The 23,471-nt window shown below is 59.7% G+C and overlaps 3 protein-coding genes across 4 annotated transcripts in view; 2 read left to right on the top strand and 1 right to left on the bottom strand.

The window, feature by feature from the left end:
* The window catches only part of R3HDM2 (R3H domain containing 2), a 60,642-nt gene extending 56,442 nt beyond the window's left edge, over window positions 1–4,200 (bottom strand). The window contains exons 1-2 of one of the 2 annotated variants that reach the window (XM_040618484.1): window positions 4,118–4,200; window positions 817–1,086 (exon numbers count right to left, since the gene is read on the bottom strand). The gene's annotated coding sequence lies outside the window, so the exon portion shown is untranslated. Of the gene's footprint in view, window positions 1–816; window positions 2,625–4,117 lie in introns of those variants that run through there. The other variant, XM_040618485.1, reaches the window with a different exon arrangement.
* A 929-nt stretch (window positions 4,201–5,129) lies between these two features.
* LOC121099529 (inhibin beta C chain-like) lies at window positions 5,130–9,289 on the top strand. Its single transcript, XM_040618619.1, has 2 exons — window positions 5,130–6,338; window positions 7,920–9,289. The coding sequence occupies exons 1-2, from the start codon at window positions 5,402–5,404 to the stop codon at window positions 8,660–8,662; spliced, it is 1,680 nt and encodes a 559-aa protein (XP_040474553.1). The 5' UTR covers window positions 5,130–5,401; the 3' UTR covers window positions 8,663–9,289.
* A 6,869-nt stretch (window positions 9,290–16,158) lies between these two features.
* LOC121099602 (inhibin beta C chain-like) lies at window positions 16,159–19,227 on the top strand. The gene is given in 3 exon segments (XM_040618767.1): window positions 16,159–16,314; window positions 16,316–16,523; window positions 17,380–19,227. Coding segments are annotated over 3 exon segments (1,059 nt in total). The 5' UTR covers window positions 16,159–16,224; the 3' UTR covers window positions 18,141–19,227.
* The last annotated feature ends 4,244 nt before the right edge of the window (window positions 19,228–23,471 follow it).

Raw genomic sequence — 23,471 nt, 5'->3', positions numbered from 1 at the left:
AATACTGTATTTGCTCCAATAAGGGATTAACTTCAACTGTCAGCATTGCACATAGTTCTGCACTCCACACAGCAGGCTGCTGAGAAAGGCCCTAAGTAATGCTGGAACCTGAAAAACAGAGCTAGTTTTATGCAAGCATGATGCCTGGTTATATCAGATTGTGTCTGGAACCCCAAGAAGCACCACCACCACGAGTGGTGCGCAAACAGACCAGCTTCCTCCAGCATCTCAGCAAGAGACAATCCACAGGTATCTAAGAAATTCCAGTGTTGCAACTCACAGGATGTAAGAGGCCACAGTCTGCTGTAAGTAGCATTACATTCCGGGAAGCTGAACAGCTAGATTTAGAAGCATCTGCTTCTTGCTTCTTCCAGCCCAAAGACTAGTACCCTGGGAGACTGCAGATCTTGTCCCAAAACAGCAACAAACAACAAAGATAGAGAGAAGAAATATGAGACGACTAGTTCCTTTAATTCCACTCTGCTGAACGGACTACCAGCCTGGAGACTTGACCCTCACAAGTCAGACGGCTGCAGCCCAAAGCAGCACTTCACTAACTAGCATTATATATACCTCTGAACGGAGAGAAACACAGCTACACCACAGAACATAACTTCTCAGTCATGATCCTAGGAAGGTCTAAGCAAACAAAGCTAAGAGCCAGAGGAGGACAATGCTACGAACTATCATCCAATATTGTTAAATTATTCCAGGTTTCATTGACCTTGAGAAGGTAGCTCAAGTTGTCCCTTAGGAACCACTCAGCGAAAACTGCAATGCCTGCTAAGGGGTCAGTGAGCTCTATATCCTACTCACCTCTAGGGCACCAGTCCCCAGTCAGTCCCCACTCATCAGCAGAGGGAGAGATAAGAGAAGGACCACATCCAAGTGCTGCTTCTCCTTCAGGACTGGCAGGAGTTGATTTGGGAGTCTTAATCCGGCTCCTCAAAAGCAAGGTGGCTGTCTCCAGCAAAGCACCATCATTGCAAGCAACCTGTTGAGATCCATCCTCACTTGTGCAATCCCTGGAGTCTGGAGTAATGGCTTACTATCCAGTGAAGCTGCCATCAAACATCACACTGTCATCTTGGTGGACAGAGAAGAAGAAAATCAGTCCAATGTCTTTCCTCACCATCTAGTTTGTTCCATTAAAAAAAACACAAAACAAACCCTCATATTTGTAAATATACACACACAGACAGGAATAAGTTTCCAAAGTTTTCTATGCAGACACAATCTGCCCTTGCATTCCAAAGAAACAGGAACAAGGAGGGGGAAATCTTTACCAAGTTTAACAGCTCTTTGAAAATACAGAGCTGTGGAGGGAGAAGGGAGACCCTAAGAGAACATTATTTAAAAGAAAAAAAAAAAAAAGTTCAGCAAATCATCTGTGAACTGCTGAACTATCGAATTGCCATTTAATCAGGAAGGAAGGTTATGGCAAGCATACCTAGTATGATTTAATAGAGAATTTCCAGCACAAATTCAAGGACACAGAGGTTACGTCAGTCAGCCTTAATAGGCTACAGGTAACAAACAAGATAGAAATAAAAAAGAATGAAAAGACTGGAGCACAAGGAATCAGAACTATTTGAAGTATCCATGGGGAATCAGGTCCCAGTTCTCAAAGGGAGGTGGAGAACAGGTCAAGGCAAGAGATGATACAAGATTCTCAACAAGTACCAGTGAAGAAAACCAAACTGAGACCAGCCACATACGGAACTTCTCTGCACGCTGCTAGCAGAAAAAGGAGCACCGAAAGATATTTTGAATTAGCAAGGGCACTGTTTTCATTTGTAAACAGGCATGTGCTCATCTGCTTTCTGACAAGCAAACCAGGTCCCACAACATATTCCCACTGCTCCCCGTGCAGACAGGAGAAAACAACTCCTGTGCACACCAATGATTTGGGATACCTGTGGCCTACAGCATCTGTTCTTTGTAACACCAGACAGCCTTCTTGGCACAGTTGGCAGGTAAGGACAGCTCTGCTGCTCCACAAGTCTTGAACAAGCAGCCACAACACCATACCAAAGAGCTTCTCCCCCCACACCACCCTTCCCTACTGTTAGGGCATAACTCCTCAGCCTGTCCTTTGTTTGGTGATAAAACAGGCGCCAAAGCTTGGCAGTACTTCCAGCTCCCCAAGTAGGCTATCTCCCTTTATCAAGTCCTCTTTCCAACACTTCTCTTCCCCATCCCTTTGCGCTCCTTACACTTTTTAAATTTTGACTTTGCTCCAAAAATAAAGGCAGTCAGTAACCTACACCTACCGAGCAACACAGGCACAATTAACAGCAACTCTGCATTTCCAGCTCACATTGCATCTGCATCCTCTTCAGCAGAGTGATTCAGATTCTAATGGATCGCTTTGCATGAACAAAGGGTGCAAAAGCATCAGAACTTTTAAACTCAAGGCTTCTTTGTACTCACAATTACAGTGGCATCCTTGAGCTCTACAAAAATAAAGCCAGCCCTGGAAAGCTGGCACTTCTGCCAGAAGCTTGCTTAGCGTTCCTTGCGGTGAAGCTCGTTCCCTTACCACTCCAGCTACTAAGGCACACTCGGCTGCATTATCAGCATATATGGCTAGAAATACACCTCGGTTTTCCAGACATCTTTTGTCAACACTGAAGCATCACGAAAGTATACAAAGAATGAGCAGAGCTGAAGCAGTTGAGCTCACCTTTAAGTGCTCAGGAGAAAAGCTAATGCATTTCTGAGGTGATCAGTCTCTATGTTAAGATGACACCTACAAGCAACAGGTTATTCAGAATAAACAGGTGTACTGAGTAGGGGGCTTGATAGTATCTGCAAGCTGGTAAATCAGCTCCCAGGAACAGGAATCAACTCACCCCTCTGAAAAATCTAACACCTATTTTTGGGCGCAGTTACACTATGTGAAACCATCACAGACAGATCTCAGACAAAAAATGCAAACAGGTCAGACAACCACCCATAGCACCTTTTAGCTGAGATACAAAACTGGAAACCAATGTGAGAGAATTTTGAAGTCCCAAGAAGTCACGAGTCAAAATGTTCAGGAATGCACTGCAAGGATTCTGGTGACACTGCTTCCCACTTTTTATTTTTATTATTTTTTTATTAGCAGCAGGGAGCTGCCTTACAAGGAACACTTCACAGTGCAAGGAGCTACTGTGTGTAGCACTGCTGAAGGGCAGAAAAGAACAAGAACGTAAACCTTATGTGCAAATTAAAATGCAAGGCAACATCTAAAAAATGAGTCTTCTGTACAGCCAGCCCCGATGTCCCGAACACTGCACCTTCATTGCTTCTGGGAGGTAGGCTAACTGTAGTACAGGCTCACCAATGTATAGTACACTCAACACCACACTGAACAGTCAACCTGAGGCATGGGCAACAGGTGAAGGCATGGCAGAAAAGGGCAGATACTGGGACAGGGTGAAATAAGGGGGATCTTACACCAACCCCTGTGCAGGACAAGTAAGCTGGAGTAAGTCAAAAGGACACAGCTGCAGATGTACAGGCCCTAGATAGAAGAGAAGCAAATAAGGACTTCACCAACAAGTTCAGGTCCTCTGTGGCCTAACAGCTGGAACAGCTGCTCATTTAAGAGCCATCAATAATAAAAGAAATGGCAGAAAGCCATCGGGGTCTGCAGAACACCTTCAATGAGCCAGTTACAAACTGGCTAGAGCCTTGCCCACCATTTAAAAAGCTGGCACAGCCTTTGCACAGCGCTCGCCCAGATCTGCAGTGCTTTTCTGAAAGACAAACACCCTCCTAGCAGTTTCTGAAAGGCAGAGCATCATCGAGCCCTTTATAAAACCAGAGGCCAGTGCAGCAGCCTAGGCCTGAGCTCAGCTTTCTTGCCCATCTCAAAACAAAAAGGAAGAGACCAGAAAGGAGGATGACTGGAAATCAGAAAAGGTTGCCATCAATGAAAGCAACAATCTAGATCAAATTTGAAAGGAAATAAGGGCAGGGATTAAAAAAGGTTCACACAATGAGCAGCAGAAGAGAAGCAACAATCCACCAGCTCCATCTGTTTACACACTGTATCAGGAGCTCAGGACAACCTCTACCAGACCATTCCAAACAGACCAGAGGAAAACTTTAAGTAATATCAACTTACCTGTGAAACCTGTTGCCAGAACACTGCACTGGCAGAAGTCAGTGGCAACTCTGACACTCGGGCAGAGAGGCCAAACATCTACAGGTACCCAAAAAAGAGGATTTAAACGTGTCACGGGGCAGAGAACGCCGAGTTCAAAAAAAGTAATAAAACCGCGCTCCCAGGTACCCCCTCAGTGCCCTGCGCAGACCCTCCAAAATCCCGAAATCCCTCCAGCCAAGCCACGAGACAACGAGCCCTCCAGCATTCCCAGGCCTGTTACACGCAGCAGGGTCCCAGAAGCCCGAAATGTTTCCAGAACAGCGTTCGGAAGGAAAGACCTTGTTTCTGAGGATGCCAGAAAACCCCGCTGCGCTTGCCGGGCGGTGGAACGGCTGCCGGGCCACCAGCGCCACGAGGCCTCGTCCCCCACCTGCCGCTCCCCTCCCGCCTCGGCCCCTGGGCCCCGGGCACCCAGCGCGGCCGGCAGGGCCGCACGATGCCCCAGCGCCCCGCTGCCATGTGCTCCGCCAGCTGCCGCGGCCAGGTGCCCCGCTGCCACCACGGCCGGCAGCGCCCGGAGGCGGCAGAGACCCAGCCGGGCCCCGCCGGAGGCAGCCCCACGCCGCCGCCGGGCCCGCCCCACCGACCCCCCGGGGACACACCGGCGCCGGACCGCGGCCCCCCGCGGGGACGAGGAAGGAGCGGAGACGCGGGGAGGGCGCCGCAGCCGGGTCCCAGGTGGCATCGCCGGCCGCCCCCGAGCCCCAGGCCCGGCCCCCCCCCCGCCCGAGCCCGGTCCCCGCTGGCGGCGCGCACTTACCGGGCCGGGCCGCGCCGGGCCCTGCGCCGCGGGGCCGCCGCCGCCGCCGCCGCCACCACCCCGGGCCGGGCCTGGGACAGCGCGGGCCGCCCGGGCGGGGCGGCGGGGACGGCGGGCGGGCGGGGGGACAGGACGGGGAGGGGGGGGGGTGGTGGCCGGAACGGGGAGAAAAGGGGAAAGAAACGGAAAAAAAAAAAGGGGGGGGGGGAGGGGGGGGCAAGAAGCGGTGGGCCCCTCCCCCGCCGGGCGTGCGCGCTGCGTCACCGCTCCGTGCGCATCGCGTCTCTTTCCCGCGCCCGCCGCGCGCCCGTTGTCGTAGCAACCTGCGGGACGCGGCGCCGTGGGAGGCGGGCGGGCGGCGACAGCGCCCCCTGGCGCGGCGGAGGGCGCGGCAGGCAGCAGAGTTGCGGCCTCCCGGCGGGGGCGAAGCTAGACCGGGGGCGGGGCCAGTCGTCACACCGTGGCCCCGCCCCCCCGACCGCATGACGCCGGCCGTGGCCGGGGTCCGCCTCCCGCCCCCCCGGGGGTTCCCTGCACCGCGCCAAGGGGGGGTCCACACTGTGCCACGGGCACCCCTCCCCGTCGCCCCACGCCGTGCGCGGGGACCCCCTGCCATCTGCCTGGCGTGGGCAACGGGGTGGGACCGGGGTGTTCTCCCTCGGCCGGAGCAGGTTGCCCGGAGCCGAGCCCCAGCACCCGCGCAGCCCCTGCCGAGGGGGCAGCCGAGCTCCGAGCCCCCCGAGCGGGAGCGTCACCCGTCCGGGTCCACCTTAACCCGGGACGAGCCGCGCAAGCGGCTGCCCCGTGCCGGGAGAGGCTCCCGCGGGATCACGGCGGCGGCGGCGGGGGGGGGGGGGGGGGGCGTTTATCTCGCCCGCGATCAGCCAATATTTGTGGCCACGTCAGGGGAACGAGCCCGTCCCCGCTCGGTGCTCCCGGCTCCGGCACCACCATCCCGCTGCCGCGCTCCGCTCTCCGGCGGCACCGCTGCTGCCCCGCTTTGCCTTCTTTGGCTTAGCGGACAGTCGGAGGAACACTGTGAGACCCCCAAGCTGTCACCTCCTAGCACGGAGATGACAGCCGCGGTGGCATTCCTGCTTTTGAGCCTTCTGAGGATGGCGGCTCCCGAGGGAGTGTGGTGCCCAGCTTGCGGGCTGGCGGCCCTGACCCCCACCACGCAGCGGGACGTCCTCATCGCACTAGCAAAGCAGAGCATCCTCTCCAAGCTCCGCTTGCCAGACAGGCCCAACATCACCCAGCCCACCTCCAAGGGGGTCCTGCTGACCGCTCTCCGCAGGATGCATGCGCGGCGCGTGGACACGGCCTTCTCCCCAGGGATGCCCCGTGGTGGCAGCGACCCACACCTGCGTCTTGGGTTGGGTCTGCAGGAATACGAGATCTTGAGCTTTGCTGAGTCAGGTGTGTACAGAGCCCACATTCCATGGGCACAGTGGGCTGGACCCTGAGGTGGGGGGCACCAAGGGAAGGAAGGTCTTGCTTGTGGGGAGGTGGTGAGAGGTTTCCCCCTCTGCACAGGTACTTTGAAGGCTCTGCACAGGGGCATCACGCTCCTGCAAGCAATGCCAAGCTATGCAACAGGCCAGTGGGCACACTGCTGCTGGAAGGACTGGCAATGAGAGGCTCTGTATCCATGTCCCGAGCTTACCTCAACCAGCCTCCCCTTGCCACGGGGCAGTGGAAGCACTAATGAGTCTCTGGAGCTCCTCTCATTTACATATGGGACATGCTGGGATGAGGAGATGGGTGCAGGAGCAGGGACGGACTGCCACACCACCTGAATTTGCTGCCCGTTTCTATTGAACCCTCCCCACTTGTGCTAGAGGTAGAGGGGTCAGATGACCGTGTTTTCCAAAACACAGTTTTAAGCCTAGATTCCCTATCAGCTCGCAGTGTGCGCACTGAGGTCCCTCAAAGCCCATCTGCTCCCTGCAGTCAGCTGCATCTCCACTTCCTACCCAAAACACTGAGCAGCCACATTTCACTCCAGAATCAGCTGCGTTCCTGGGAGAAGAGAGCTCCCCCAAACTGCTCAGGCTTCCTGACAAGTAACACTGGAAAAGCAGGGTCCTGTATCCCCCCACTTCCCCCAGGCAAATGCAGCCTTCTTTGGAAGGAAGCAAAATCACTGCTCCGTCCTGCAGAGCATCCTTCCGCACCCGTGCTTTGCCCAGCCCAAGCTGCTGCTTGTTGAGGTGGAGGGGGCACACACTCCCCTTTGCATGGCTGCTGTGGCATAGCAAGGGCTTGCCATGTCCTCCAAGACCTCTGGGAACAATGCTCCTCTGCTGCACATTGCGTCCCCATACACGAGGACAATGGGGAGTTGTCTCCTGGCTTGGTGGAGCGTCTGCTAGAAGCAGAAGAGCCGGTATGAGCCACGGGGCTGAGCCCGGGCTGAGCCCCGCTGCGCTGTGCCAGACCACAGAGGAGGAGGGTTGTGTCCTCACGGGCAGAGCTGTGCCAGGGAGCCCAGCACTGCTCTCATGGTCCCTGTTGGCCGAGGTCCCTGTCTCCTTCCTTCATGAGGAGAAGAGGCAGCTCTGCAGCCTCAGCAGCAACAAGGGTGGGATGTGCTGGAGCAATTTCAGGCAGTGGTTCCAGCCATGGAGAGCAGAGGTAACCCTGGAGGTGCAAATTAGCGTGACTGCCTTAAACCCAAAGCTGGTTGACGGAGCCAATTAACCTACTCCAAAATCCTCCAGCACCTTCACTGACAAGGGGGCTATCAGGCCAGAGGAGGTGGAACCAAGCCAGGTTGCTGCATTCAGCACCGGGCCCAGATGCTGCTGCTTCAGAGCAGCGTAAGAAGGAGGAGCAGCAGCAGTGCAGGGAAGTGGGGACCCCTGCACCCCCGTGTGTACTGCACCCTGCTCCCTGGTTTGGATATACCTCCCGTTTGCTCCAACTCAGTGGCCCTCAGCTGGGGGGAGCCCCCCTCCTCTCTTCACCTTCTGACTCTGCTTTTGGCTCTGTGCACAGGGTCCTCCACCTCCCGCAGCGCTCGCCTGCATTTCCACTTCGCCCAGGAGCTGGCTGGGAGCACCGAGATTCTGCACGCTACCCTCTACCTCTTCTGGGCAGTCCCTGGCCCCGGGACGCATCCTGTCACCGTCAGACTCTTGCAGTCAGACCTGACGGGGCTGAACATGACCATGGCCAGCGAGACACAGATGGAGGTGCAGAGGGCTGGCTGGGCCACGCTGGACGTGAGCCGAGCTGTCCAGAGCCTCTTCGTTCGAGGCAGCCAGAGGCTCACTGTGGAGCTGGAGGTGGCAGAGGACTGGGGGTCTCCCCTCCTGGCTGGCCACAGTGATTCCCACTGGCCATTTGTGGCAGCCCAGGCCCGGGCCAGGACGCCCCACCGGGTCCAGCGGCGTGGCATTGATTGCAGTGGAGACTCTCAGATGTGCTGCCGCCAGGAATTCTTCGTGGACTTCAAGGAGATTGGCTGGGAGGACTGGATCATCCAGCCGGAGGGATATCACATGAACTATTGTGCGGGGCTCTGCCCCCTGCACATGGCTGGCATCCCTGGCCTCGCCGCCTCCTTCCACACTGCTGTCGCCAACCTCATCAAAGCCAACAATGCAGACGCAGCCGTGGACTCGTGCTGCGTGCCCACACAGCGTCGCCCCCTCTCTCTGCTATACTATGACCGGGACAGCAACATCGTCAAGACCGACATCCCCGACATGATTGTCGATGCCTGTGGTTGTACCTGACTGGCGGCCTGGGGAGGCAGGAGGGCAGGACCTGAGCCACGCAGGGCTGCCCTCCTCCCAGCCCCTCCCTGGCAGTGTGAGACCTGGCGAGCTGCTGTGTTTTCTCCTCCTGAGGCTGAAGTGTCAAGGGTGATGCTGAACCTGCAAATCCTCTCCTCCCTCACCTCCCACACGGCTCTTTTCCCCCTTCAGATCTGCCCATGGGTTCCTCCCTGCCCATGAGCCATAGCCTCTGAGACCGGCTCCTGATGGACACCAGACCCTTCTACGTGCAGGACTCTGCAGAGCACGACTGCCCAGTGGCTGAGGGCAGCCCTGGCTCGCCCTGCTGCTGGTCCCAGTCCAAGGCCATGGTGCAGCCCTCAGTGCTGCAACATGAACATGTGCTCTTCAGGTAACGGGTCCCAGCAGCAGCCACCTCAGGCTGCTGGGGGAGGTAGAAGCTGAAAAGATGCTGGGGGATGGCTAGGCCAGAGGGGAGGGGTCTGTCCACGGGGCCCCACTCCTCAGCTGGACATGAGATTGAGGGGAGTAAGGAAGGGGAAATCGATCCCAGTGGGAGGAAAGTGTCTCCTTCTTCAAGCTTCCCAGCTACCTGGTATTCAATAAAAGACTCCCAGCCACAGCCTGTGCACATGTATGTGTACACATATGTATGCCCTGTCATTAGCCAGCACATCTTCCACCTCTCCCCAAGGTGCAGGGTGGTGGATGTGCCTTAGCACAGTCACCTTCTAACCAATGACTTATTTACAAAACCCAGGCCACGGGGCTGGGCATCCACTGCCGGGACACATTGTGCCCAGAGGCTGCAATACTGCTGGCTCCCACAGCTCTTGTGCTCTCTGTACCTTGGCTGCCTTTCCCAGGGCGATGCAGAACCCTTGCCTTGTCTCAACCAGATCTAGGGCATGATATGGGAGCCCCCGGACACAGGGGGCTTCTGATTCCTACTGGAGAGGGCACCATTCCTTACTTGGGCCAAATTTTCCATTCCACCAAGATCATCTGTATTTGGCTATTCTTGTCCCAAGCCAGGACAAAACTGAGCAACTCTTCTGCCTTTTATAGCAGATGGAGACTGCCAGGCAAGACCACCAAAGCCACGGTGCCCAGGACACCCACCCTTGCCTACAACCCCATCCCAGCTCCCTCACTGCGGAACAACCTCTCAGCCGATCTCTGGCCCACGGCCCAGGGCAGCTGCCCCCTCCTCTGCCCCTCGCCAGCCTGCCTGGTGGCAAAGCGGGATATGTCAGTGCCGTGAGAGCTGGGGGCAAAGGGCGGCTCTGACACATCAGCCCCATTACGTAACCCCATGTTAGGGTTTCTCCACTGCTTCCCACGTGTTATCCCATGTGTGAGGGCTGAGAAAGCGGGGAGAGGGTGCTGGGGGTGGGAGAGGGGCATTCAGGAGGGGAACTCCTGGGGCAGTCCCCCAAGGTGCATGCAGCTGGCTGGGGTGGAACTGGGTGGCTGCAGTCCTGTGGTCCACCCTGGAAGCACTGATGACCCTACCCCAGGGGCTGAAGACAGAGCTGAACCAGGTGGGAAGAGGGGAGGAGGGAGGGTGGTGGTGTCAGGCCCTCTCCCTGTCTGGCCTGAAGGATGGCTTTGCATCTGCTGTCCCACTCCAGGGTCAGGCTGGGGTGGTCAGAACCATGAGCAGCTCTGGCTGGAGCAGAGCCGGGATGCACAGTGCCCCTGAGGACCTGCAACACCTTGAGCAGGGGATGGAACAACCAGTAGCAGGAGACAGTGCTTGCCTACATGGCATGTGTTCTGAGGCAGGTGCTCCCTCCGAGCCTTGCTGGAACGGGGACTTGCATCTCCCCATCAGGTTGCAGCACCCACCCTGCTGAAATGCGGGATTCCAGGCACCAGTGCCTCTAGGACTCAGAGCTGGAGGGTTCCCGCTGACCCAGCTGCTGCACAGGCAAGGTGGAAGACTCGGGGATCAATACTGTCTGGGACTCAAGGTCACTTGCGCAAACCCAAAGAGGGTTTGGTGTTTGGCTTTTTCTGTTTTTTTTTTCCCTTCTTTTTCCAACTCCTCTTTTCGCTTGTCTGTATTTATTGAACAAACAGCTTTCCTGGGGCCAGCGCTGAGCTCTCTATGCTGCAGCGGGCATGGGCAGAATGGGGCCAAGTGAAGGGGCAGAGATGTTGGCTGGGTCCTGTGGCCCTGCAGATGCCTGGGACCCTGAGCTGAGGCATCTGTAGGTGCCACAAGCCCTTGAGCAGGGCTGGGATGCCCCCAGTTCCTCTTCTCGGCCCTCCTGCCAGGCTCTACCCTGTTCCTCACCAGGCTCAGAGCAGAGTGGGGCTGGCTGCCTGTGGCTGCTGCACAGCCCCTGCAGGGCATGGGTGCCTTGCCCCTCGCTTCACCACCTGCTCCCCAGACCCCGGCTCTGCCCTTTGCTGGGCTGCACACGCATCTCTGGACACCACAGAACACACAGCAGGCTCTGCCTGCCAGCCCTGTGGGGACACTGCCCCCTGCTCTCAGGCACAGGCGTGGGGGGCATCTCCCACCCCAGACCACCCTGGACCTAGGAGTTGTCACCATGTTGCCTTTTACAGCCAGCCCAAGCCCCACAGTGCAGCTGCATCCCGATAGACATGAAGGTCCTGCCGATTTGGGGTGCCTGGGTTAGCAGCAGCTCCTCGAAGAGGGGTCCTGGGCTCTGAGGCCCCTCCCTGTCCCCAAAAGCTGAGATTAGGGCAGAACGCATTGTCCTGCGGGTTTGCCAACCACCTGAAAACGTGCCTTCTCCAGTGCCTTCAGGTCAGAGGTTCCCCAGATGAGCAGGTTCCAGGGTCCCACAACACAGGGACACGGGCTCTCCCCTCCACACACGTGGCTTGTCCCACTCCCATGGTAAATGGGACACCTGGGTGCAGCCTGCAGCCCCCTCCCCATGCACAGCACGGGGCAAGGGCGACTGAGGTTCAAGAATCCCACAGTGGCACCCCCAGCCAGGGAACACCGCAGGGTGAGGAGGGTGCCATCAGGGAAGGGTAATCCCCGCAGCCAGGAAAGACCCCCACTCTGCCCACCTGCTGTGGGGCTGGCACAAGGTGGGGGCCCATGGCAGGTAGGGCTCCCCAGCACACGCAAGTAGCTGTTCAGCCCCCACAGTGGTGGCCTGGGCTGCATATTTATGGCCCTGTGGCTTCGTCACAGCCCTGCTTTATCTTGCAGGTCTTCTCCCTCATCCACGACAGTAGCCGCGGTACAAGCGTGGGGCAGAGCACCGCACCAGGTGCTTCAGGGAGAGCAGAAAACCGGAGCGCAGCGGGGAGCAGCTTCCCACCGGGTACCCGCTCCTCCTTCCCTGGTGGGCAGAGAGGGAAGGGATCATCCTTCACATGACGATGTCCCCTCTCCCCCTGCTGTGACACCACCCTCCTGCTGCGGTCCCCTGTTCACTCAGGGGGCTTCGGGGGAATGTCTCAGGCAGCTGCCATGAGATACTGCTGTACTGGTCCTGCTGGGACCAGTAAGCCCGGCAGAGAGCCGGCCCCCCCAGCCCCCCCAGCCTGGCCCAGCACAGGAGATGCAGTGCAGGTGGCTCGGGCTGTGACACAGACGGGACACAGGGCTGCACGCGGTGCTGTCCCCTTGGCTGCGCTCCGGCCGGGGACAGAGATGTGCGGCCGCTGCTGGAAGGAGCCTTTGCCAGGATCAACAGGCGCTGAAGCAAAGGTCCCCGCGCGCCGTGCCAGGGTGTCCCTTGGCAGGGCCTGGCTCCCAGGGGAGGGGTGGGAATTCCTGAAAGCCCCCGCTGTTGCCTTGAAAAGGGTTAATTTTTAATTTTCAGCTCCAGGGGCAGTTTCCAGCCAGCAGCCTCCGGCTCAGAGGCACCGCGCATCCTCGGCTCGGCTGGCGCGGGCTGCCAGGACCCCCCGCCAGCCCCCGCTGAGCGCCCGTGCGGGGGCCGCCGGCAGCACCGCAGGCGCTGATCGCCCCAGCCCGAGGGGCCGCCCCGCGGCGGAGCTGCGCGGCCCCGGCGGAGCCCGCCGGACCGGGAGCGGTTTCGTACTGCGCCGCCAGGCGGCGCCCGCGGGCCGACAGCGGCACCGCCGCTCGGGGCCGCTCCGGGGCAGCGGGAACGCGCCGGGGGAGCGGGAACGCGCTGGGGCTGCAGGAACGCGCTAGGGGAGCGGGAACGCGCCGGGGGAGCGGGAGCGCGCTGGGGCTGCAGAACGCGCCGGGGGAGCGGGAACGCGCCGGGGGAGCGGGAACGCGCTGGGACTGCAGGAACGCACTGGGGCAGCGGGAACGCGCCGGGGGAGCGGGAACCCGCCGGGGCTGCAGGAGCGCGCCGGGGGAGCGGGAACGCGCCGGGGCTGCAGGAGCGCGCCGGGGGAGCGGGGCCGGGCCGGGGCTGTGGGAACGCGCCGGGGCTGTCGGCAGGGCGCTGAGGCGGCTGCCCCCTCGCCCCTCTTCCCGTGGCGGGCGCGGGGCGGGCAGCTCGGCCGGGCGCAGCGGGGTGAGGAGCTCGGCCGCCGAGGGAAGCGGGGCCGCCGACCTTCCCCCCCTGGCCCTGAGCCCTGGCTGCGTTCCCTTCCCACGGCCTGCCCCCGGCTGCCCGGCCCCGCCAGCCCTCCCCGCCTCCCTCTCCGTGCTGGGCCCCCGGCCCAGGGGCACGGGCTGCCCCCGGCATTGCCACCACGGGGGGCTTTGGCACTGGCTCCAGCCCTGCCATGCCGTTCCCCTGAGCCCCCCCGGGCACCCCTCCAGCCTGCGCTTGCTCCAGGGAAGAGGGGCCTGTGGGGACGAAGCTTCTCAGTGCCAGAGGCTGGCCCGTGCCGTGGCCCCCCGGGCTGGGGTCCCGGCTGCTTTGGCACTTCTTGGCTGCCATGGGCAGCAGAGCCCTGCAGAAACAGGTGTTCTGGCAGGGGCCGTGCTCAGGTGCTGGTGCATGAGCTCTTGGGGGGGTCCCTGCTTAATCCAGTTCGTTGGCACCTCTAGGTTAGGTCGTCAGGTGCCACACTTGCCCCACCGGACACGAGGTCAGAGGCCCAGAAGCCATGTGTGCAGCAAGTGGCGGGCCTGGGGGGACCCAGGGGGGGTATTTTGGTCAGGCCGGTCCCTGGGCTTTGCTTTCTGGGAACTGCTTAATCAACAACACACTTATGCAATGGGTGCAAGAACCACTCACAGCTCCACGCTGACCCCTGCCCTAGATCTGCTGGGGCAGAGTAGTGGGCGGGCGGTGTGCAGCTGCCGTGCAAGGGGACGGGCAGATAGGATGCTCTTGCTAAGCTGGAGGTGAAATGGGGGTTCATGGGGGCAGCCGTGGGTTGCTAGCCAGTGCAGAAGGATCCAGGCAGGTTCAAAGGGATTAATCTCTTTGGGGAGACCCTGCCCCCCCGCCTGGAAAGGGTGGTGGGTTAAAGTAATTCACCCTTTTTGCCTGCCTCCTGTTTGATGCTGTGCTGCAGCCCTGATCCTGGTTCTGTGGATCCAGCAGGGAAAGAGGAATTCAGCACAGCATCGTGACTGCTTCCCTTTCCTGCACGTGTGAAGCTGTCAGGAGGTGGTGGTGAAATAGAGGTTTTGAAGATCCCCCCCCTAGGCCCGTGCCACTCAGTGATGCAGCTTCAGACTCCCTCCAGCTTGCTGCATTGTGGGGACAGTGTCAGGCAGGGGGACCTGGCTCCCTCCATGGATTGAAGGCGGGAGCAGCCCTGCCCCGTGGGGAATTTAACCTGCTCCGAGAGCCAGAAAGGAAACGCTCCACTTCCAGTACGGGAACATGTAATAAAAAGCTGGGGAATGGGCATGCGGTGCATGTGTGGGCATGTCCTTAAACAGAACATGTAACCAAATATTTGAGATGAGGGACTGAACATGAGTTTGCAAGGGAGTGTGCAGATGTGTATGTACCACTGAGCATCTGTGCAAGTGAGGGCGTGTGCACTGTGAGCATGCACCGTGCACCTGTGCCTGGATGAAAGTGCCATCTGCTCAGTCCTGCTGGTGCCCAGGCAACACTGCCTGCAACTGGGGCTCACAGCCTCTGTGGGAGCTGTGCTCCCAGGCCGGGCTGTGCCCACTCTTTCCTCCCTGTTGACATTCCTGGGCTATTCTGGGAGCTGCCAGCAGGCCCAGCCAGCTGAGAACTTTGCCCCTTGCATTGTGGTTGCATCATCTCTGGTGGGTGCTTTTTCCCAGACAGCCCACTCTATTTACATGTCACCTCTGCGGTTGGCCAGAGGCAGGCGCTCCTTGTGGTCAAGACCTTGGAGTCAGTGCTGCATGGCATGGTGGGCACAGGACGTGCCTGAAGGGCTGGCTGGGCTTCAGGTTCCCACCGCACTCTGTGGGTCCCACCTGCTCTGGCACAAGAGCACTGTGCTCTCTCCTGCTCCCCCAACAACGTGGCGCCTTGCGCCACTTTGGAGAGATTTCTACAGGGCCATGCCCTGGCTCAGACTGTGCGCCCTGCTCTAAGTGTGGCATATGGGGCTAAGCATCCAAAGAACATCTTCAAGTTGACGTGGCACTGGCTGCCACTTCATGAGCGCTCAGTACATAGAAACATCCATTTTAATTTGTGGGGACGAGAGGGCATAGTATACACCTTCGCTGGCCCTGCTCAGCCCCGCCCGGGGGTGATGCTGGACCAGGCAGTCCGAAGGCTGAGACTCCCCAAACTCATCACATGGTAGGAGTGACAAAAGCCCAGAGACGTGAACAGTCCCCAGGGGGCTGCAGGGGTCACCCTGGTTACTGCCCCTGATCCCTACTGGGTCGTCTGTCAGCAACAAATGAGACTGGCCCTGCTGGGATGGCGAAGGGGGTGCCCGGGGGGCAGTGGCACTGCGGGGGCCAGACTGTAGGCTCGGTGGGCAGGCAGGTGAGGCCGGGATCCATCCGGCAGGGTGCTCTGGGATCGCCCCTTGCACCCAGCCAGGATTTGCCCCAGCCCTTTGCTTCCTGAGGGTTTTGGACCAGGCAGAGGTGCTCGGTGCCCTGCATCCTCCACGGTACCTGGGTCCCTCCGCACCCCTGGGCAGATGCTGAGGTGAGCTGCAGGCGGGCAGAGCCCATGCACGCACACGTGTGCAAGTCCCTTGGGCACACACCTCCGCATGTCGCACTATTTGTGCACACCCCTACGAACCCTCCTATGCACAGACTCCCGTGTGCCCCCCCCCCCCCACTCGCGCATAGCCCCCACAGTGCCCTCCGCGGGCCGGGCCGGGGCTGGATGCAGATGCGCAGCCCCCCTCGATAACCCCTCCCGCGGGGACCCGACGGCCTCGCACGGAGCTGGGAACGGGGGTCGACGACTGCGCCCGGCTGCTTGTGGAGCCCCCTCCCCCGCGACAGCGGGACGCCGCCGTCTGCCACCCGCCCCCGCTGCGGGGGGGGGCTAATCCCGGTAATCCCCCGCCCCGGCCCCGGCCGCGGCCCGACGGGACGGGACAGGCAGGTGAGCCGGCCAATAGCGGGGGGGCGCCGGGCCCGCCCCCGGCCGCAGGTGCCCAAAGCGGGCGGGCGGGCCGCGCTGCTCCCGGTGCCGGCCCGGTGCGTCCCGTCGGTGCCGATGGCGGCGCGCGGCGCGGGCCCGTGGCTGCTGCTGCTGGCGGCGGCGGTGCTGTGCGCGGCGGCGGAGCCGCGCTGCTCGGCCTGCGCGGGGGGGCGCGGAGCGGCGGCTGCTGGAGGAGGCGGCCAAGCGGCAGCTGCTGGAGAAGCTGCGGCTCCGTGAGCGGCCCCGGCTCGCCCACGCCGTGCCCCGCGCTGCCGTGGCCCGCGCCCTGCGGCGGCTGCAGGCGGCCGGTGCCCGCCGGGGCCCCGACGAGGAGGTCGAGCAGGGCTACGAGATCATCAGCTTCGCGGAGCCAGGTGGGTGCGTGGGAATGCCAGCGGCCGGCCGCGACCCCCCGTGGTCACCCACGCGGCCCCCGACGGCCGGGGTCCCGGTGAACTGGGCTGTGCCCGGTGCTGGACCGCGGGAGACCCCGGGCGAGCCGCTGTCGTGCTGGCCCCTGGGGTAGGGTCTGCCTGCCCTGGGCTGTGGTACCCGTGAGGATGTGCAGCCCCTGAACCCCGGGGTGCTGCAGCACCCCCAGGGCCTTGGCCATCCCCTCCTCCCAGCGGGGTGAAGGTGTCTGGAGCCGCGAGGACGGTGATTAAATCATTAATTAATGCACTTGCTGCACACTGGTGACCTCCTGGTGCTGCTGATGCTGGAAGGCTCAGCTCTGGAGGAGAGGTGGCCCCTCTTTTGGCATTGGCCAGTTGAGCCCCCCCCCCCCCGAAGTGCTGCGGTGCCTGCAGGAAGGATGGGGGCAGCCCTGGGTGCCTGGGGCTCGCAGTAGCTGGACCTGGGAGCCGCAAGGGCTAGTTTGCGGGGGAGGGGGAGGCAGGGTGGGTGCAGGCTGGAAATACTCTCCAGCCTCACAGTGTGCAGCAAAGGGAAAGGGCTAGGTAAGCCAGGTGACAGCAGGTGCTCCCTGCCCTGTTCTGTGCCCGTTCCACCAGGCAGGGTGGGACAGTCCCCCGTTCCAGCTCCACCTCGCTTTGGGTAGCATTCCATGGAAGGGAGGGGGACAGACTGAGGGCTCTGTGGAGGGAGGGAAGTTTGTAGGTCTTTCCTGAGAGGAAGCCGAAAGAGATCGGGCTCCATGTGCAGGAAGGTAGTGCAGCCTCACCTTCCCTAGCATCCCGTAGCATTCATCTCATCCTTTTCTCCCCTCAGAACCCACATCTCCCTCTGGCTTGCGGCTGCAGTTCCAGTTCAGCCGTACACAAGACCAGGACGTTCATATCCTGCAGGCTCAGCTTTGGCTCTACCTTCGAGTCCCCCGAGACCTGGTAGCCAGCCTCACCCTGAGAATCTTCCTTGCTGGTGGGGACGGTGATTTGGTGGGGGGCAATCGCACGCTGCTGAGTGAGAGGCGCCTGAGCGCTAAGGGCAGTGGCTGGCGTGCCTTCACCCTCATGCCTGCCCTGCAGAGTTTCTTTGGGGGAGAGCACAGGACCTTGCGGCTGGAACTGGAAAGCCATGGGGATGAGGGTGATATTATGGCAATAGCCAATGCCAGCTGGTCCCACCAGCCCTTCCTGGTGGCCAAGGCAAGGGTACGGGAGACAGGGCACCATGTGGCCAAGCGCAGCCTCCGCTGCAGCCAGAACTCCAACCTCTGCTGCCGCAAGGACTACTACGTGGATTTCCGTGACATTGGTTGGAACGACTGGATCATTAAGCCTGAGGGCTACCAGATAAACTACTGTGTGGGCCAGTGCCCTCTACATGTGGCAGGCAGCCCTGGGATGGCCTCTTCTTTCCACACAGCTGTCTTCAACCTCGTCAAAGCTAACAACATCCAGGCATCAGGGCACTCTTGCTGTGTGCCCACACGACGCCGGCCACTCTCTGTCCTTTACTTTGATCGCAATAGCAACATTGTCAAGACTGATATCCCTGACATGATTGTTGATGCCTGTGGCTGTAGCTAGGGTTGGGGGAGCTGTGCTGGGTACCCCCATTCTCCAGGGCTGTCTATCTGGGGGGTCGGTGCGGGGTGGAGGGAAGAGCTGGAGAGCTCCCTTGAGCTGGAGTCAGACTGTGGTGCAACGGATCCTTCGGAAAGGGTGGGAGTGAGGGAGGGAGAGGGTGTCATCAGAGGGAGCAGGGTTTGTCTCCAGAGAAGAGCACTTGGGGCAGGCGTCGCTGAGGACACACTGGGCAGAGCCAAGGCCACATCAGACTGCCTGAATCTGAGCTGTGGGTGCTTGGTGACTCTGGGCATCCCTGCCCTGAGTGGCAGCATCCCTCTGGTCCCAAGCTGATACCACGTTTCTGGTGGTCGTGTTTCCCCTCTGTGTGGGGTGAGGCAGCCCTGCTTTGTTCACATTCAGAGTGTCTGGTGACAATTTGGGACTCGGCCTCCTTGAGAGCAGAGTGGGATGCAGGAATGGGTCCGTTTCCTCCAGCTGTGAAACTGGAGAACAAGAGCCAGTCCTGCTTTTCTCCCCTAGTGCAACAAATCTTCCTGCATCAAATCTGGACCTATTGTTGGGAACAGATGGAATGAGGCACAAATAACAGGCCTGGAAGATGTGGATGAAGGGTATGACTGTCGAGAGCCCGAAAACCGCAATGACTAGGCACAGCCCTCTGTTTCCAGGAGAGCATGGAGCTGTGGAGGATGATTTTGCTTCCTGGCCAGGTCCTGTGTGTTTCCCCTTTCATTGCCCTGGGTTTTGTGCTTTTCTTCCCTGCTGCCCACCCCAGCAGTCAGCTCTCTTCCAGCCCGGTGCCTCCTGACAAGGAGGTCTGACTCAGAATTTGCCTTTAAGACCATACTAAAGGTACAGATTTTTTTGTACCTCTAATTTTGCAGCTATTACTACTCTTATGGTAGAGGTTTCTGCAGCTCTTGGGACTCCCTGGTGCTCCATCCTGTCTACCCACCTCTCTACTGAAGATCTCACTCTGCCTCTGCCTTCCTGATACTCATGTATGCAATGCACACACATGACCTGTGTTTTTAATTTATTTTAATACTTTGGTGTGGCTTTGCCAATAAATGGGTGGAAATGCAAAATCCAGGCTCTGATTGCTTTCTCCTGGCACTGCCTGTGTGGATGGGGTGGGGGAAATGGTCCTGCTTGGGGCCAGAAGGTCCTACTCCTGGCCCAGGCCCCTCAGGCTCTGGCTGGGAGGATGCTGGGCTCTGGGGCTGGAGCAGCAAGCCATTAGCAGCTGTGGGCAGGACTGCTCTGCCGGGGGGTCGGGGAGCTGCGGTGTTTCTGGGGGTCCCTGGGTGCTGTGGGGTGTTGCACGCTGAGACCCTGTGCGAGTAGGGCTATACAGGGGGCTCTTCCCTATGGATGGGCAACCCAGGGATTGGGCTGGGAGCTGGGTACTACCTCACTGGGGGCTGGAGCGGGGTGGCCCATAATATGAGCATCAAAGAAGCTGTTTCCCAGCAGGGCAGGCATGGCTGGGGGGCATAGCTGTTCTACGAAGATGCTGTTCTCCACCTGGATCAGTTCCCAAATGGAGCTCAAAATAGCACAGTTCTAGGGGCTCTGGCCCCAGGTGGGTGATCTCAAACAGTGAGCCACAGCCCACCCCCAAAGGCTGTGCCCCTACTGCAAATGCCAGATTATACCCTAATCATGTCTCGCTGATCTCCCTAATCCTCTCTCATATGCTCCCCTAAACACCACCTGATGACCCCAGCCTCAACCCCACAGACTCTGGCAATGAATGAGCTGGTGGGTGATGGGGAATCGCCTGTGTAATTTGGGGTGAGATTCTTCTGGAGTTGGAGGCAATGCCCCCTGCTCATCCCTCTGAGATCCCACATGGCTGGCCTGGGTCCTTGTTGCGCAAGCATCTGCTCAAAGCTCAGTTTGGGGCTGTTTTATCTGGGGACAAACCCACTTGCTTTCCCAGCTTGGCCCTGTGCTGCACCCTGCAAGTGGACAAAGGGCAGCTTTCATCAGGCCGCCACAGAGGGCATCCCCCCACGTGGCAGGGGCAGCGTGGCCATCACCCACGCTCCCCAAAATATCTCCGCCTGTGGGGAACAGCCTGCAGGATGTGTCAGCCTTCTGGGCACTCGCACAGCCCCAGCACGTGCGTTGCTGACACGACAGCACACCTTGTCCGTGTCTGTGCCCCCCAGAGTGTGTGTTGCCATACACATGCCGGGAGTTGCAGCTGTGGATTCCAGGTAAATGCACAGGGATGTGCACGGTGTCTTTATAGTCGCCCTGTTCCTACTCTCCCCCGCATTGGCACTCTTGTCTAGTCAATGCAACTGGGGGAGGTGGGGCAGGCAGGGAGGTATCCCACAAAGACACCAGATACCGTGTTTTCCTTTGCCAACAATGCAGCATCTTCCCTGTTGCAGTGAATGTATGTTTCCATGTGTGTGTGTGTGAGGATGTCCACATGCGTGTGCGTGATGTGCTGACTCACTGACACACTGACACGCTGACCCACCAGCCCAGAGCCAAGATGCTGAGCTGGCTGTGGTGGTAATGTTAAGTCTTTAATCTGGGTGATCATCTGGCCCTGCTCTGAGCCAATTTAACTTTCCTAAACAGGAGGCCAAGATTAACCGTGGGGCAGGGGATGTGGCAGGGCCGGGGGTCCGGAGGTTGAGAGCTGTTGCAGGGGGAACTGCCCAAGCATTGTTTGCACCCAGGGGACTCAAAGCTGGTGGCAAAATGGACCTGGGCCTGTCTGGCCATGCAGATGGCCCCTTGGGAAGAGGTGGGTGGTCTTGGGACAAGTCCCCAGACCCTGGGAGGGAGGCCTGGCTGGTCTACGGCGGTGTGGGCAGTGGGGTTGGCCCCACACTGTGCCTGGTACCCAGGCTGGCCTTTCCCAGCAGCTTAGCTGAGGTCACACTCAGGGGTAAATCTGCTGAGCCGCTTATGCCTCTTACAAAACGGGCAGGCAGGCAACCCCTCTCACCTGCGCCCGCTACCTTGGCCCTGCCTTGGGGCTGAAGCTGTGGGACTGGATCCACTGCAGCGGCCCAGGGGGCATCCCAGGACACAGCTCACTGTTCTCCCCTCCTGTGAAGGATGGGGTAACTGTGCCGCCCCCCTACCCTGTGTGCTGGGGCCTCGCCAGGGTACAGACACCTCCCCACCTGTCGCTGGGTTGGGGGTGGCTGGCAGGGAAAGGAATGAGACTCAGGCTGGGGCAGTGGGGACAGGAACGGAGGCAGGGAACAGTCTTTGGCAGGCCACGGCCACGGCCAGGAGCTGAGCTGCCTCCTGAAATCTCTCTCACACATTACAGTATGGAATTACACCCCATGTTGTCCCCCTGCTCTGGGGGTCCCGCATATCCGTGGAGATGGTGTTTCCCAGACCTGCGGCGCCGTAAAGCAGCTCCTGTGGTGCACTGGACACCTGCAGTGCACGATGGCACACAGGGGCACTGGGAGGACAGGCTAATGCCAAGGAAGGCAGAGCGCCCACAGTGGGGGTAATCCTGCTAAGAGGCTCGGAGGTCAGGCTAGATGTGTGGCGCAGCTCCCGTCACCTTTGAAGCTCATACTAGACGTGCAGCAGCATCCCAGAGAGCAGGGTGGAGCCACTGGGAGCTGGGAGCAGCTGAGCACCAGGGCAGGGTGAGAACGTGCATGCCCCCACAAAAAGTGTGTCTGGGGTCACCTGGGGAGGTGAGCATGCACAAGGTGGGGCATGAGCTCCCTCCTAGCAGGCTCTGGTCCCACAGGAGCCCCCAGGAACAGCCCTTTGCTAAGCCCTACTCCTGGTCCAGCCCCACTCCAGCCCTGGTGGTCCTGCTGCCCTGTCTGCTCAGGGCTGCAAGGGTCTGGGAGGTCACAGTCTCGGGCTCAGGGCTCCTTCGTGGGCTGCCCAGGCAGGGGGTTTGTGGCTTCAGATTCCCTTTCCCAGAAGTCAGGGAGCGAGGACTAGGGAAAATGGGGCAGGGACAGAGCTGCAGGAGAGAGCAGGGTCCCCAGGCCTAAGTAGGTCTTGGGGAGGTCATCCTGCCTCCCCACTGTGCCCTGTTGGCATTGACACATGCTGTCACGTTCTGGCTAGGTACAAATGGGCAAAGGCCACTTTCCCTGAAATAGCTGCTTGCACCTGGGGCCACCCTGGCTCTTCCCCTACATTTAGTCACTGTAGGGAACTGACCTTCATTGTAAAAACAAACAAGGAAAAGCAGTGCTGCTGGGTGAGAAATTTCCTTTAACCCCCCGCCCCTCCCACCCCTGGAGCTCCCAGGCCCCATCTTCTGTTCTCGCTCGGACACCCTCATTGCCTCCTGCTTCCCTCAGTGCAGGTACCGCCACTGCCCTGCTTTCCCTTCACATGTGACAGGACCTGGCTACCTGCAGACCCTGCGAGCTGGGTGAGGCTAGGCTGTTCCAGGGAAGGGGGACTGGCTGTGCAGACTGGAGTATAGGACCCATTTGGGGAAGGGACCAGATTGCTTTGCAATCTGCTTCCAGAGCTGCTACAGCCCCAGTGCTCTGCTTGCCTTCTGTACAATGATACAAACGCAACACAGGACTTGACTTTACCCTCACAGGGATGTACAGCTGTGGTGGCAGCTGAGGGGCACCAGGCTGTATGCAAATGACAATCACTGTCAGGCCCTTGAGATGGTCTCAGGCCCTGCAGCGCTTGCAATCCTCACCACCTCCACCACTGGTAGCCCTGGAACAGCTGATGGAGTGGAGAAACATCTAGGTGGCGAGTAGGAGGCTAAAGGTAGGAGGTGGTGAGATGGCTAGGAAAACTGCTGGGACAGCAGTCAGGCTATGGGCCAAGGGGCAAGCAGCCAGGGAAGCTTTCGGGGTGGGAGAAAGCTTTCTGAGCCACAGACATTGTGGCTGAACAAGGAGGCACCAGGGGAACCCATCAGGGCAGCCCCAGGAGGATCGCTGGATGCCTCAGTGGCTTGCAGGATGGGGAGGCAGGACGATTTCCAGGTGGAAATGAGAGGGCTCATCTCCTTAAGCTGCTGAATGGGATCACATGCAAAGGGAGGGCTAGTTTAGAGGGAAGGAAGGGGCTGCAGAGCATGCCCATGGCGGGCAAGATCACCCTAGGGGTGGCTTGTGCCCAGCACCTTTGGCTCCTTGGGCAGACACATGGGTTGCAGCTGCCCTGGGGAGAAAGACCCGGTCCTCACCTCTGTCTGACTGCCCCATTGCGGTGGGACCTGGTGGGCAGGGTGGTGAGGGGGCACAGCAGGCCTGGGAGCACCCCGGCTCTGGCCTTGCAAAGGGGGTGAAGGTGGGTGCGTGTCCCTGGCTGGAGGAAGAGCCCCCAGCCCCGCTG

This window comes from Falco naumanni, chromosome 20, assembly GCF_017639655.2.
Source record: "Falco naumanni isolate bFalNau1 chromosome 20, bFalNau1.pat, whole genome shotgun sequence".
In the NCBI taxonomy this organism is placed as follows: Eukaryota; Metazoa; Chordata; class Aves; order Falconiformes; family Falconidae; genus Falco; species Falco naumanni.
The sequence above is the reverse complement of the archived record's forward strand: the minus strand, read 5'-3'. Positions and strand labels throughout refer to the sequence as shown.

Excerpts from the sequence above, each read along its gene's own strand:
- LOC121099529 (XM_040618619.1), top strand. The coding sequence starts at position 5,402 with ATGACGCCGGCCGTGGCCGGGGTCCGCCTCCCGCCCCCCCGGGGGTTC. Across the intron at positions 6,339-7,919 it reads CTTGAGCTTTGCTGAGTCAG|GGTCCTCCACCTCCCGCAGC; the intron begins GTGTGTACAGAG and ends CTCTGTGCACAG.